Source organism: Nicotiana tomentosiformis, chromosome 8, assembly GCF_000390325.3.
Source record: "Nicotiana tomentosiformis chromosome 8, ASM39032v3, whole genome shotgun sequence".
Classification (NCBI taxonomy): Eukaryota; Viridiplantae; Streptophyta; class Magnoliopsida; order Solanales; family Solanaceae; genus Nicotiana; species Nicotiana tomentosiformis.
Window position 1 is genome coordinate 48,102,844 of NC_090819.1, and position 15,932 is coordinate 48,118,775.

Here is a 15,932-nt window from a genome sequence, read left to right on the forward strand (position 1 = left end):
GTTGAGGTGAGTACAATTGTATTTATGTTACCTTTGTGTGCAAATGAAATCAAAAAAAAAAAAATTTTGGGAGCATCATTAGCAAAACCGAGGAAGGATGGGTCATAATGCCCACACCTGAAATTACACGTGCTGGTGTAGAGGTGGATTGTGATTATTCCCCTTATTTGGGATGAGATTGATGTGATAAAATTATTCCTCTTAATTGAAATTGAGATTTTGGTTGATGTCTTCAAATAAGACAGCCTAGTCGATCGGGTTGTGATCGGACTCCGTGCTAAAATTACGGTGGTATTGGTATTGATAGTAATTGTGGTTGATTCTCTAAGGAGATACCCTAGCGGATCAGGTCATGATCGGACTTCGTGCTAAAATTACGGTGGTATTGGTATTGATAGTAGTTGTGGTTGATTCTCTAAGGAGATAGCGTAGCCGATCGGGTCGTGATCGGACTCCTAGCCGATCGGGTCGTTATCGGACTCCGTGCTAAAATTACGATGGTATTGGTATTGATAGTAATTGTGGTTGATTCTCTAAGGAGATAGCCTAGCCGATCGGGTCGTGATCAAACTCTGCGCTAAAATTACGGTGGTATTGGTAATGATAGTAATTATGGTTGATGTCTCTAATGAGATAGCCTAGCCGGTCGGGTCGTGATCGAACTCCGTGCTAAAAGTACGATGGCATTGATATTGTGAACATTGGTATTGTGAACATCGGTATTGTGAACACTGGTATTGTGAACATCGGTATTGTGAACATTGGTATTGTGAATAGTTATATTGTGAACAGTGGTATATCGGTGCTAATGGTCTCCCAACCAAAACAAAATTGTAAATGAAGTTCATCTTTTGAAAATTAATATGTTTTAACTGGACATTTGGATATTGTTGATTGTGACTTGCTGTTTCTATGTGTTGCCTTTTCTTATATGGGCATTCTATTTTGAAAGAGGACTTTTAGGTATACATACTAGTGCTATTCGACGGTACTAACGTCCTTTTTGCCGGGAGTGTTGCATCTTTAATGGATGCAGGTGGTTCTACAGCAGGCGGTATTGGTCAGTGATAGCGGTACACTCTTTTCAGCTGACTTAGTGAGCCCCACTTCATTTCGGGGTCATGTATCTTTTGTTTCTCATCTACTTTGTGGTTGAGGTATAGCCTGGGACTTGTTGCCGGTATTTCCATATTTCTCTTCTATTGTACTTAGAGGCTCCGTAGACAAGTTGTGGGGTGGTATTTAATGTGGGGAATTAAATTAGAAATGTTGGTATTTCGAAATCATATTTTTCATTAATCCTATAAACTCATAATATTTTGGAAAATTATGAATGAAGCTGCTAATGGGAATGAAAAGGAAGTTGTTAATAAAATCTTTTCAGTGTTTGATTAATGGAGTACATCTCCTCTTTATTCATGAATGAGTTTGGGTAGAAGGAAATCTAATAGGCTTGATCGGCCGGGTTCTCTCGGTTGAGCGCCGGTCGCGCTCCCCGAGTTTGGGGCGTGACAGCTTTGACCTTGAGTGGAACTCTACCCTTATCCTCTAATTCATTTATATTCAATACTCCTTTTGGATTTAGTGTTTAATGACAATGAAAGCTTTTCAATGTAAATCTTTTACCATATATAACCGCCACATTAGTATGACCTTTCATAATATTTAAGTATTGTTAGTTGCTATATTTTGTTTAAGTCATTAACTCACATATTTCATCTATGATTGTGTGTATAGAATATGTATCTAATGACTTTCTCTCTTTCTTTTGAACATGTACAACTATTGGACATGCTGAGTTTCCAAGGAACTCAGGCCTAAACTCCGCGTCATGCATCTAAAATCTGGAGCATGTTGCTATCCATTCTCGCTGATTATTGGGCCTACCTCTTTTAGGCCCAAACCAGAGTCACTCCTTACTTTTTACTACTTTATTACATATTGTTATTTATATGCTCTCACATGTATATACATTTTCTCTCTTCATATTTTATTTAGTATTTTGATTTACCTTTTGAATTACATAAATATCTTAGGCCAGCCTTAAAGAACATAGGGTTAAAATAAATACTAAATAGTAACTTTTTAATTCATCAATCATGTGCTGCTTACGTTGTTAATCTGATAGTTTTTACTAACTTTTTCATGATGATTTTGAAGATCAAAATAACTTAGCCAAGGCGACATTCCCTTTTTTTCAAAACCAGAAACGAATCGCACGACTAGCCTCTTAAAAGAAATTGACTCTTTCAAAACTTAGGTGCAGCCTCCCAACAAGGCTTTCAAACATCCCCTCACTAAGATTTAGGTAATTTCAGAAGCCAAGGTATACCTTAGACTCATTTTCTTATAACATCTTAGAATTATATGAACATCCATTATTTAAAAAAATAAAGTGTTTTTGCACATGTTTTATGCAAACCTTTCAATTTTAGAACTCTTTTAATTACATAAATGGTAGTTTTCAAGACTCTTTCTAAAACTCATACCCCTTTTTAAATTTCGGATCCCTTCTAACATCCTACTCTCACTTAGATAAGTATTAAGCCATGCCTCTCTAATACTAATTAAGAAGAATATAAAAAACTAACCCTTTAAACCTAGTCTAAGTCTTATGGAGCTACCCTAGGTAGATTTTATGGGATGCCTAACACCTTCCCCTTAGAAGAACAAGAACCCTTGCCCAAAAAATTCATCGGTTAGCAAACTAATAAAAAATATGACTTTGATAATTAAATAGGTACCCTAATATATATTTAAATACTAGGTGGCGACTCTCTTTCACCAATAACAGAGAAATCACAAGTTGAATCTTGTCTTGACTCATGCATAATAAGGTGCAACTGTCTCGCACCGATTGCCTACAAATCCGGCCAGGCCACCGGTCAAGTAGAAACCCAGAAAATTCAAGCCAGATTTGAGTCTAAGGATCAAAGAAGAAGTCAACAAGTAGATAGAAGCAAATGTGGTGAGAGTCACCAATTATCCTACATGGTTGGCAAATATTGTACTGGTACCGAAGAAGGATGGGAAGAACAAGATATGTGTAGACTACCGAGATCTCAACAAAGCCGGTCCCAAGGAGGACTTTCCTCTGCCAAATATCCATATCCATATTGACAACTGTGTGAAACATGAGTTGTAATCATTCGTGGATTGTTTTGCTAGACGCCACCGGATTCTAATACATGAAGAAGACACATAAAAAAATAGCATACAGCACACCGCGGGGAGTCTATTGCTACAGGGTCATGTCGTTTGGTCTCAAGAATGTTGGGGCTACCTACATTAGGGCCACGATGACCCTCCTTCATGACATGATCCACAAGGAAATTGAAGTATATGTGGATGAATTCATCATCAAGTCGCGGAAGAGTGCAGATCATTTGAACAACTGAAAGAAGTTCTTTGAACGATTGCAGAGATATAGCTTGAAGTTGAATCCTATGAAGTGTGCATTCAGAGTACCCCCAGGAATCCTATCAAGGCCATTCAAGACTTTCCTCCACCCAAATCAAGAAGGACGTGATGAGCTTCCTTAGAAGATTGAACTACATCAGCATGTTCATAACTTAGTCAACAGTAATGTGTGAGCTGATTTTCAAGTTGTTGAAGAAGGATGTCGCTACAAAGTGGACAGAGGAATGTCAAAAAGCTTTCAACAGAATTAAAGAATATTTGTTGAGTCCACCAGAGTTAGTCCCTCCGGAACCTGTGAAGTTGCTACAACTATACTTGTCCGTCTTGGATTTTGCATTTGGATGTGTATTGGGATAACATGATGAGACTGGAAAGAAGGAGAAAGCTATCTATTACTTGAGCAAGAAGTTCACACCATACAAAGCCAAATACACCTTGTTAGATTGGACCTGCTGCGCTTTGACCTGGATTGCTCAGACGTTAAGGCACCACTTATCGGCATATAACAGATATCTAATATCCTGACTCGACCCGCTCAAGTACATCTTTCAGAAGTCGATTCCTACAGGAAAGTTGGCCAAGTGGCAACTTCTTCTCAGCGAGTTTGACATTGTGTACGTGACACAAAAATCTATCAAAGGACAAGTATTGGATGATTATCTTGTAGAAAACCCGGTGGACAAGGTTGACTGGCCACTTACCACATATTTTCCAGATAAAGAAGTGTTGTTCGCAGAGGAGGACATTACAGATTCATACCCAGGGTGTAGAATATTGTTTGATAGAGTGGCCATTTTCAAGGGTGTAAGAATTGGGGCAGTGCTAATTTCTAAGTCAGGACAATATTATCCAGCTTCAGCTAAGATAAGGTTCCCTTGCACAAATAATATGGCGGAATACGAGGCTTTCATCCTAGAGATTATGAGGGCAGTTACCATGAACATCAATGAACTTTTTGTCATAGGAGATTCTGATTTGCTGATACACCAAGTTCGGGGTGAATGGACCACAAGGAATGTCAAGATCCTTCCATACTTGCACGACGTGAAAGAGGTGTGTAAGAAGTTCAACAACATCGAGTTCAAGCATGTTCCCGAAATCCAGAATGAGTTCGCCGATGCTCTTGCAACTTTGTCATCTATGATCCACCATCCGGACAAGAATTACATTGACCTAATCAGATAGAGGTTCGAGATCAACACAAACACTGTTTTCGTGTCGATGAAGAGCCAGATTGTAAGCCTCGGTACCATGACAACAAAAGGTTCTTCCTAGTAAGAGATTACACAGAAAGTGCCTCTAACTGTCAGAAGCGAGCATTGAGAAGACTAGCGAATCACTTTTTTGTTAACGGGGAATTATTGTATAGAAAAACCCGGATTTGGGACTATTAAAGTGTGTGGATGCTGCTGAAGCAACAAGGTAATTGGAAGAGATACACGTAGGAACGTGCGGACCATATATGAACGGTTTCACCTTAGCCAAGAAGCTTTTGAGAGCCGGATACAATTGGATGACCATGGAAAGTGATAGCATCCGCTATGTGCAGAAGTGTCACCAGTGTCAGCTTCACAGGGATTTCATCCAGGTGCTGTTGAATGAGTTAAATGTACTGGGTTATCCTTGGTCATTTGCCACTTGGGGCATGGATTTGATTGGACCTATAGAACCCACCGCATCGAACGAGCATTGGTTCGTCTTGGTAGCCATCGACTACTTCCCAAAATAGGTCGAAGCCTCTACATATAAGGCTGCCACAAAGAAGGTAGTGGCAGATTTCGTCCATAACAACATAGTCTGCAGATTCGAAATTCTAGAGTCAATCATAACTGACAACGCAGCCAATCTCAACAGCGATCTTATGAGGGAGATTCGCGAGAAATTCAGAATCGTCCACCACAATTCCACAGCCTACAGGATACAAATGAATGGAGCAGTTGAAGCAGCCAACAAAAATATTAAGAGGATCTTACGAAAGATAGTGGATAATCACAAGCAATGGCACATGAAGCTATCCTTTGCCTTACTATGTTACCGCACCACTACGAGAACATCTACTAGGGCAACACCATACAAGTTGGTATATGGAACAGAAATGTGATACCCGCAGAGGTCGAGATACCATCTTTGAGAGTCATCCAGGAAGACAAGCTAGATGATGCAGAATCGACACGTGTCAGGCAAGAACAACTCATGCTCATTGATTAAAAGATAATGAACGCAGTTTGTAATGGTCAGCCTTATCAAAATAGGATGGCCAATATGCGTTCAATAGAAAAGTGAAACCTTGGCAGTTCACCCCCGGGCAACTAGTGTTGGTCCATCGAGTATTGTCAGGAGGTGCACTTATCCTAGTAGTAATGGACTGCAGAGTCAGCACGCAGCCCATCAATGCAGACACAATCAAGAGATACTACATTTGATGACAATCCCCCTCCTGTAATAGATAATCCAAATATCAGTTTGTATGTATTCGGAACTACGCCACGACTAGATTTTCTTTGGCCGGAATACGTAGGTAATCCATGCCAGATTCAACCATCAATTGTAATCGAACTATGTTTTGGCCTGATTCCATTTGGATACATAGGCACTCTGAGTCAGACTCGGCCACTTCATTTCAAATTTCTTACCACTTTGTATATATTGTAACTGAACTACGTCTTGACCTGATTCCATTTGGATACGTAGGCTGCCTGAGTCAGTCTCGATCATCATAATTTATATTAGCATTTTATCATCCTCGAACTACGTTCAGACATGATTCCGCTCAGATATGTAAATGACCTGAAAAGGTTCGGTCATAACCTTAGGAAAGCCTTTGTTATACACTAGTTTATATTAGGATATGATCGCGATGACAAGAAGCTACGTCATCAGTGGAATATCTTAAAGATCGTCATCATTAGGACCGAACCATGCAGAAATGTTACTCGCATCAGAAGGAACTACTAAACATGTCATAATCCGGAATAACAATGTTTACCATAAACATAAACGATTTTTCAAAATAATATTAGAAATCCTACTCTTCCACCCACCAAACATCGTGGCGTAACCCACCACATCTGGGGCATGGCCAGGTCTATGATCAACACAAATCAACACTCCTCCCCTACTAACAAGTTTTGTTTGAGCGCAATATCGACAAGAATCAAGGGACACCAGAGCGCACCAGGAACAATGATGAACCCGCTACAATTGCATGAGCCCCTATCTCTCCTTTATTATTCATTTTCTCATATGGTTAAGGATTAACAATTCTTTGCAGGTAATTCGGAATCAATTCTTCAATGCGATCGAAGCACCCTATATATATTAATCTGTTTGCTCTACCAATTGGAGAATCTTGTACATATCGAGCCGTCGGACCCGTCTATCGGAGCTTTGTATATAGCAAGCCATATGCTCTACCAATCAGAGCAGCTTGTACATATCATGTCGTCAGCCCCGTTAATCGGAGTCCTGTATATAGCAAACTGCTAGCCTCGCCAATCGGAGCCCTGCACATAGCAAACCGTCCAGTTTACCAACTGGAGCACTTTGCACATATCGCACCATCACTCTGCCACATCGCAGATTCCAACATTCAAAGTCAACTACTCCCATCACGCGAAGATACTCCCATCCTGCGAAGATACTAAATTCAAAGTCAATTACTCCCATCGAGCGGAGATACTCCTATCATGTGGAGATTCAAATGCTCTGACAGTTACGGAATGGTACACAACCCGGCTAACCATCAAGTCAAATTTTAAGGCCCGTCCTAGACATCCCAAATAATACTCCGGAGCTTGGAAATTTCAAAATGAAACATCCCATCACCCAAAGATCCCAAATTACGGCTAGCCGGCAGCCAGGCATCATCATTCCTGCATATTTACATCATATCTTCCTTTTTACAGGATCAAACACTACAACATGGAACGTCTTCTAAGCAAGAAACAAGTTACACCGCTATGAGGGACACCAAACTCATAAGCGAGCCAGGGATCCAAACTCCAACTCAATCTGATTAGTAGGACTCAAAAATCGTCAAGTCTTCCAAATCTCATAATCAAGATGCAATCCGTGAAGTCATTCGGTTCCAAAATCCTTTCGTCTTGCAGTATCATCGTAACACAATACTGGGGTAATTCCTACAAGCGCGCCCTCTCCAAATCACCATTCTAGAACTACATGAGGCCTAATCCTCGTTAAGCCCGAGGTATGTAGGCGATTCAAAGCCAGAATCAGCCCCTAATCACATAGATTATGATCTTTCCCAATCTCGTGAACCATCTCTGCAATTTCTTTGCCCAAAAACTCTTTCATCGTCTCCGGATAGAGAATGGCATCTCTTGACGATCAATTTTGACCCTCCCTTTTAAAATTAAATTAGTTATGCTTATTAACAAGCAATAAATGTGGTAAAATATTTTCTAATCAATAATACCTAATTTTCTAAAATATAAAAGATAAAAATAATTAATATTGTTGAATTAATAGCAATTTGATATTAAATATTATTAAATAAATTACTCTTACTGTTTTGGACTATTAAAATAACCTTTATATTTTAATAATCAAGTTTTATAATTAATTCAATGAATTAGCCTTTAATTTATAACTATACTGTCTTTATTACTTTATTTAGCCAAAATTAGTTTAATAATTCAATAAACGAAATATTAGAGCAATTAATAATTAATTACAGTAATTAAAAATATATTTGATGATTATATTTTATTACGATTAATTAAGTATGATTAAGTTGATTTTAAAAGGGATTAAACGGCCAAAATGCTTCAAGTGCAATTAACATATTATACTCAATGTGGCTATGTGTTAAAGTCCATTTCAGTTGTTTAACCCAAAACACACGAGCCCAAACGCCTTGAGTCGGACCAGACCCACCTCCTCTATCCTATGTTGGCGATCTCTGTCACCCAATCCGAGTCAATTAACAAATGTCACATCACCCATCTTCCGTACTCACAAAAGAAGCACACCATTGATCCAAAGTATCAACGATCCATAATTAATCTTCATTTTTCTTTTATTTCAAAGTCATTGCCAAAACTCATTCCAACTGTTGGATCACAAAGATCCAACAACGGTCACTTTTTCTCATAATACAACTTTTATAAATTTTATACTATGAAATATTAGGGTCGTTGATCAAATGATCTAAAGGCCCAGATTCATTTGTGCATCTTAAACCAACCAAACACCCCTAAACCCTCATTCATTCTCAACCCTACCCGTCCGCCTCTCTTTCTCAAATCTCTCTCTTTTCTTTCATCCCCATCAACCCCGTCAATCACAAATCCTTGCACAAATTTGTGTAAGGTAACAAATTCAAACCCCAAATCACCCAATGTGACCCCTACATATGCGAATCATGCCGATACTTCCGTTTTCATCACCCAAATTCAAAAGCTCTAATTTGAACCCTAGACCTAAATCGTGCTACAAAGAACAATCTGTTCTCCCATCGTTCTTTCAAATTCATGGCATGCATGACCGTGTCTTAGACTTCATTATCATTATTCTTTGTCTTGAGGTCAAATGTAGAGGTCAAATTTAGTGAGCTCTGAACATTGGAGCTTTGTCCGATGGATTTTCGCCTTCAACGGCCATCTCCTTGTGCCCAGGTAAATCTGTGTTATTTTTCCCCTCTGTTCTTCACCAATTTCACCTCTATTGCTATCATCATCTATGTAATCATCATTTTCCACTATCGATTTGAAATCTGACCGGAATCCCAAGTCTTGAATGCCACTATAAAAGGGGCATTAAATGTCATCACCTAACACACATCTAATACTATCAGAAACACAAAAGGAAAGTAAGAAAAGGATTTCAATTTCAGGTTTTCTTGCTAGTCCACTAATACTCCCTGATTTTCCCTGTTCCTATCACGCCCTGACCTTGGGAAGCGCAACCGACGCTCAACCGAGATATCCTAGTCAAGCACCCTACTTGATTCCTTCTACCCAACCTTACCTAAGAATTATTTTTGGAATCAATAACAAGAGATAAAACATGTGAAGAGGATAAGTGTGTAACATCATCTTGCATTACTTTAAGGGGGCTTCATTTACATTTTCCAAAAGATTGCACATTCATATTAAAAGTGGACATCTGGTAACTACAACATTTATAGTTATTTTTTCCAAATCAAAACACAACCCACACTATGTCTACGGAGCCTCCAAATAAAACAGAAGAGTAGTATGAAAGTGCAGGTGACAAGGCCCCGACTACACCTCAAAACACAATGTACAATACCAAGTGACATAAGGCCCCAAAGTAGAATAAGACTGAATAAAATTCACTGAGTAGAGAGTGTACTGCTAGAAATGGTCGATGCCGCCTGCTATGGAACCACCTGCATCCATCAAAGATGTGGCGTCCCCGGAAAATGGAACGTTAGTACTAGTACTAGTATGTAAAGCTAAATAACCTCTCATGAAAATAGGATGCCAACATAAGGAGAAAAACATGAAAACAATGAGCATACCAATCATATTTAAATGTCAAGTTAGAACAAAGTAAAACTTCAAGTAAACATTTTTATTTTTGGTTGGGAGATCCTTAGTACCGATACACCACCATGCACATGGAATGGAGTCCAGTCACTCCCCGACCGGCTAAGCCATCTCACCCCAAAGTATGAGGATTGACATAGGAATACAAATCCACCATGTGCGCGGCATGACGTCTGATCTCTCCCCGATCGACTAAGCCGTCTTACCATAATTCTGTGTGGGTCGACATGGTCTTTGCCAACTATAAACTCATCCTAATTAAGGGGAATAATCTCAATATAATATAAAGTGAATTTATCCCTCAATCAATTCGTACACCGACATGTGTAGTTTCATGTTAGGGCATATATAACCGACCCATCTCGGTGACCTAACCATACTCCGAAAAGCATTTATTAGAAAACGAATCATGTACTTTTCATAGAATGGAACAAGATGATGAATTTTAGAATACATCAAATTGACCCTCCGAACCCATTCTATGATCGTAGAATGCACCGCAGAACAGGTCTGCAGTCCGCGAAAGGGACTGTGGAATCGTCCTCCAAAACTGGGCTGGCATGCCCAAGTCTGCCGCAGATCTACGGTTCGTAGACCACTTCTACGGTAGCAAAATAGATCGTGAATCCTCCCTCAAGAAAATCCTTATGCTGGTTCTGCGATGGAAGTGCGTCCCGCAAAATAATTATACGGCCGCATAATTGACCATGAAATAACCCTCAAGATTATGCTTCACCTGGTCTACTATGCGGAGAATCTGCGGCTAGCAGAGCATTTTTACGATCGCATAATGGACCGCAGAAAAGCGATATTCTGTAAGAATTTCCACCAACTCCGAAACGTCTGTACCGCATCTAAAACATTTCAACACATTTGCCTATTTCGGCATCATAAAATCTTAAATTTATTTGCAAAATTTTACGGGGCCTTATATACTCCCCCGCTTAGGATTATTTGTCCTCGAATGAGGGTCAAAGTTCTACATAGACACCCAATATGACTCAACTCTTCATTCACACACCAGAAGTCCCAAATTTAACTAACTCCTTAAATTTTCAAAAATTTCGGTAGAGTCTTCCTTGTATTTGGGCCTATCCACCTATTAGAGAGCCCCAGAAATCAATCCTAACATCATGTTCAGAATCCAATGATGTAACGTAGCATGAAAACAATACCAACCATAACCTCATAAGCATTATATTACCAAAAAGGATCATCTTAACATAAATTGTACAAGTTGAACATAATTCATGGAATGTAAACTCCTAACATTCTTCTAAAACACAACGATATGGTTACACAAACAAGTGAGGGTATTTCTGCTTCATCTCTTCCTCTGCATCCCAGGTGGCCTCTTCAACTTGTTGGTTTCACCATAGTACTTTCACCGAGGCAATCTCTTTATTCCTCAAACCTATGCTATCGAATTTTATTCTTACCATCTAATTAATAAAAATGCATCTATTCTAAGTGATGTTCTTGTGGCTAAGCCTCTATGACTAGTTAAAGTAATCTCCATATTGATTCTGTATATAGTTGGACTCTGTTAGTAAAGTAAAAATCATATGAGCTTTATCATGTTAGCTGAGCCAGCTGAGTGATGTTCTTGAACTACCCTTTTGTTTATGTACCTCTAGATTTACTTGGTCCTCATGGTTGTGATATTGTATTGTTCCTAAAAATATTTTTCATGAAGCCTATGTATTTTATCTGATAACTAGCTGATAAATTTGTAGTTGATAACTTGCTTATTCTGCATATTCAGTGGTCCATATGTGGCTATTATTAGACCCTATTAAAGTTTCATTGATCTAGATCCTATGTTGATGATATTATATGTATTATTTTCTGCTAACCAAGTAGTTGAGATAAAATTAGGATGCTAAAATCTTTCTTGAGAACACTGTTAATACTTAGCAATACTAAGCCATTTGATACTTGCAATGTTCTGTTGTTCTGATTCAGTTCATACCTTTCATGCTAACTTGTTAGACCTTATATAGCAGCCTGATCATATCATTGTAGTAGAATGATCTCTATGTACCCTATGTGATGGCTTAAAACCATGCAATTAACCTTGTTAATGTATTAGGGAACTTGCATTCATGACTAAACATAACTTGATTTGGATAAAATTCTATTGTGAGTACTGACACTTGCCATCTGGTTACTGTTTTAGTTATGTGAGACTTCTATTGTTATGTTATAAAACTTTTGCACCTGCATCCACACCTCCCATTGTGAATTTGGTTAATTTCACACACTATAACATGACTTTAGTTGAAAGATTGTGTGTTTGCACTTATGTGTCACAATTCTGACCTTACTGTGGTACTACACTGGTTTGCGTTTATGAATATTGTTTGTCAAAAGTCATATCTCTGATACTTAGAATCATATGTTCTCATGACTCCAACTGTTAGGCTTTGCCATGACTTCACACTATCATAATTCCTATATATTTGTCATGTTAACTTTTATCCAACCATGTGTTGAGCTTTGTTGAGATACTATGCTAGTGAACCTGTTTACATGCCCAACTATTAGCTCAGTATGGCCTCCTTGCCTTGATAAGTTAAAGTGAATGTCAATCACCAACTAGGATTGCTCTTAACAATATTGTAGGTTTTTCTTTAAAGTACATGTGCATTGTTCTTAAGCTGAGCCTGCATAAGAGAACCTTGAGTATCAAACCTATAGTGAAACCAACAGAACATGTACCTGGACTCCTCTCTATTTAATACTTGCCTATCAATATTTCTGAGCCTAAAAATAGGAGTAGTAAAGCATGACTACTACCTGCACTTTGTTATTTTTGTGCAATTATGTCCTAATGGTGACTTATGCCTACCACAATGTACTATCCTTATACCTTATGCTTGATATGAGATTTCCATGTCAATGTTGGTTTGTTCCCTCTACTGCAGTATCATATTTGCTCACAGTTGTGGAATCTCTGTGTGTTTGATCTTTTTAAAAGGTTCATAATGAGTCATATGACTACAGATTTAATCCCTGCAGTTTAAAATTGCTATGTTGATGGTTTTTTGTGTTTAATCCTTCGAAGAAGACTAGGAGTAGGTGCTTAATGGTATTTGTGTGTGAGACCTGTTTATCGATGAGGTACCTTTCCTTGACACACGCATTGCTCGGGGTCCGTGAGACCCTCGTGAACTCTGAAATGCCAGGGGTTCACAAGCGTATTTTATCCATAAACAAGGATGACCCTAAACCTTTAATCATTTACTCCTCTGAATCTTCATAGGATTAATACAAATGAAATTTGTTTCACCAAATTCTTTAGCCCTTTATAATTATTTTGACATAATTTCAATCTTATTTCATTTCTACATTAGACATACACTAATGATCTTTTTTTATTTTTGTGTGTATATTTCGACTTGGACCTACTAAGTTCCATTGGGAACTCAAGCCGAAAGTCCAGTCCAGCCCGCTCCCCTTTCGCGCATAGGAGCTTGCCGCACAGTCCAAGTGCCATCGAGCGTGTTTAAGCTTACCAAGCCTAGATCGCCAAGACTCTAACCTCTCTCCCTCATTTATTTTTTAACTTTGTTTGGTACTGTTTGTTATCTTGTATACATGAATGACTAACTTCATTATTGGATATTTTTGATATTTTGATCTTCTTCAAAGAAGTAGGCAAACTAAGGCCCATTGGTAAAAGAGTCAAAAACCAGAAATTCTACACTTTAAACCTTTTAATATTTGCTCAATTATTAATTTCAAATTTATTTTATCTTAACAAAATGAAAAACTTTATCTCGTTATAACTAACAACTCTCAATAAGTTTTGACTTGGACATATTCAAAAGCAAAACAAAATCTCTTTGAAAAATCAGAACTGTGAAAACCCATTGCGAAGCTGCTTTTCAAAGAATAAAACAAGACATGGCCGATGTTTGTGAACTAATGGACTTCAACAAGTTTCGAAATATAAGCTTCTTGCTGAAATTAATTTTCAAATAAGGTATACTTATTCCAACTTAAGGTGCATTTTCAAATAGTCCCATTACTTTATTAAGCTCCATATAAATAATTATCTTTCTAAAACACACACTCAACTTTCTTTCAAACACAATATTCATTACAAGGTTTTTTGAAGCATATATAGTTTTCAACTTATAAGCATACACATTTCAAAAGCGATTTCCCATATTATAAAATCCCAAAATTTATGACTCCTTTTCGAAATACATATATGCCTCTTTAATAAAATAGTGAACTTTAGATAAAGACTTAGAATATTTTTAGACTTTAAGCAATAGCTAAGCAGAGTATAGACCCTTCTTTCCTCTAAACCTAGCCCAATCCTAAGGAGCTACCTCAGGTAAACTGTTAGTGGTGCCTAACACCTTCCCCTTAGAATAACTAGAACTCTTACCCAAATCCCATCGCTTAGTAGACTGTTAGGATAACGATCATATAAACCTATAGGTGCCCTAATATACCTTAAAATATTAGGTGGCGACTCTCTTTTCCCAACTTTAGAAGAACCATTAGTTGTATTTTATTTTGACTAGTGCAGAATATGGTGCACCACTTCTATAATCAGTGTAAACCTCACATGACACACCATACAAGTAATGCCTCCAATTCATAAGTGCATGCACAATTGCTGCTAACTCCAAATCATGAACCGAACAATTCTTCTCATGAGATTTCAACTAGCGCGACATGCAAGCAATCACCCTACCCTCCCGCATCAACACACAACCAAGACTAACACGCAAAGAATCACAATAAACTATATTGATCCCCAATCCTAAGGGCAATACCAAAACTAGAGTTGTAGTCAAAGTAGCCTTGATCTTATAAAAGCTCTCTTAACACTCATCAGACCATCTGAACGGGGTGCCTTTTTGGGTCAACTTGGTCAATGGAGCAACAATACTTGAGAATACTTCCACAAAGCGATGATAATAACCAGCCAAACCTAATAAACTCCGGATCTCTGTAGTTGTAGAAGGTCTAGGCTAGGTTTGAACTACCTCAATCTTCTTCCAATTCACCTTGACCCAGTTACTATATACCACGTGGCCCAAGAATGCTAATGAATCCAATCAAAATTTGTACTTGGAGAACATATCATATAACTTCTTCTCCCTCAAAATCTGATGCACAATCCTCAAATACTGCTCGTGCTCCTCCAAACTACGAGAATATACCAAAATATCATCAATGAACGCAATGACAAAAGAATAAAAACACAGTTGCAATACACTACAAATATATGAAAGTTGTTGGGTAATTAGTCAAAACAAAAGACATCCCCAAAAACATATAATGTACGTACCAAGTCCTGAAAAACATCTTGGGGATGTCTGAAGCCTTAATCTTCAACTGGCGATAACCCGATCTCAAATAAATCTTCAAGAACACCTTGGCACCCTAGAGATGATCAAACAAATCACCAATACGAGGCAATGGGTACTTGTTCTTGATACTAACCGTATTCAACTGCCTATAATCAATACACATTCTCACATAACCATCCTTCTTCTTCACAAACAACAATGGCACACCCCAATGCAATACACTAGGCCTAACGAACCCCTTATCAAACAACTCCTGCAACTGCTTCTTCAACTCAACTGGAGCAATATGGTATGTTGGAATGGATATGGTGTCATTCCCCGAACTTGGGGAGCGCGATCGGCGCTCAACCGAGATAACCTAGCCGAGCAAGACTGATAGATTGCCTTCTACCCCAAAATCACCCACGAATAAAGACAAGATATATTTTTGTTAATTAGACAATGAAGAGATCATGTATACAATACCAATTCACTACCATTAGTTACTTCATTTTAAAGTCTCAAAATACATGCACTTTCATAGTTGAAGTGAAACAAGTGATTCAAATACAACAAAACTAGTTTGACTTTCCCAACATCAATATACAACCCACATTGTGTCCGCAGAGCCTCTAATAGATACAAAGAAGTACCATGATAGTGC

At 38.2% G+C, this 15,932-nt stretch overlaps 1 protein-coding gene across 1 annotated transcript; it reads left to right on the forward strand.

The window, feature by feature from the left end:
* Positions 1–3,585: 3,585 nt before the first annotated feature.
* LOC138897430 (uncharacterized) lies at positions 3,586–4,605 on the forward strand. The gene is made up of 2 exons (XM_070183399.1): positions 3,586–3,765; positions 3,973–4,605. The coding sequence occupies exons 1-2, from the start codon at positions 3,586–3,588 to the stop codon at positions 4,603–4,605; spliced, it is 813 nt and encodes a 270-aa protein (XP_070039500.1).
* Positions 4,606–15,932: the final 11,327 nt, after the last annotated feature.

What these genes read in the sequence shown, in the direction of transcription:
- LOC138897430 (XM_070183399.1), top strand. Translation starts at nt 3,586, where the DNA reads ATGTGTGAGCTGATTTTCAAGTTGTTGAAGAAGGATGTCGCTACAAAG. An exon ending in TGGATTTTGCATTTGGATGT is followed by an intron (nt 3,766 to 3,972) that starts GTATTGGGATAA and finishes TACATCTTTCAG; the next exon opens with AAGTCGATTCCTACAGGAAA.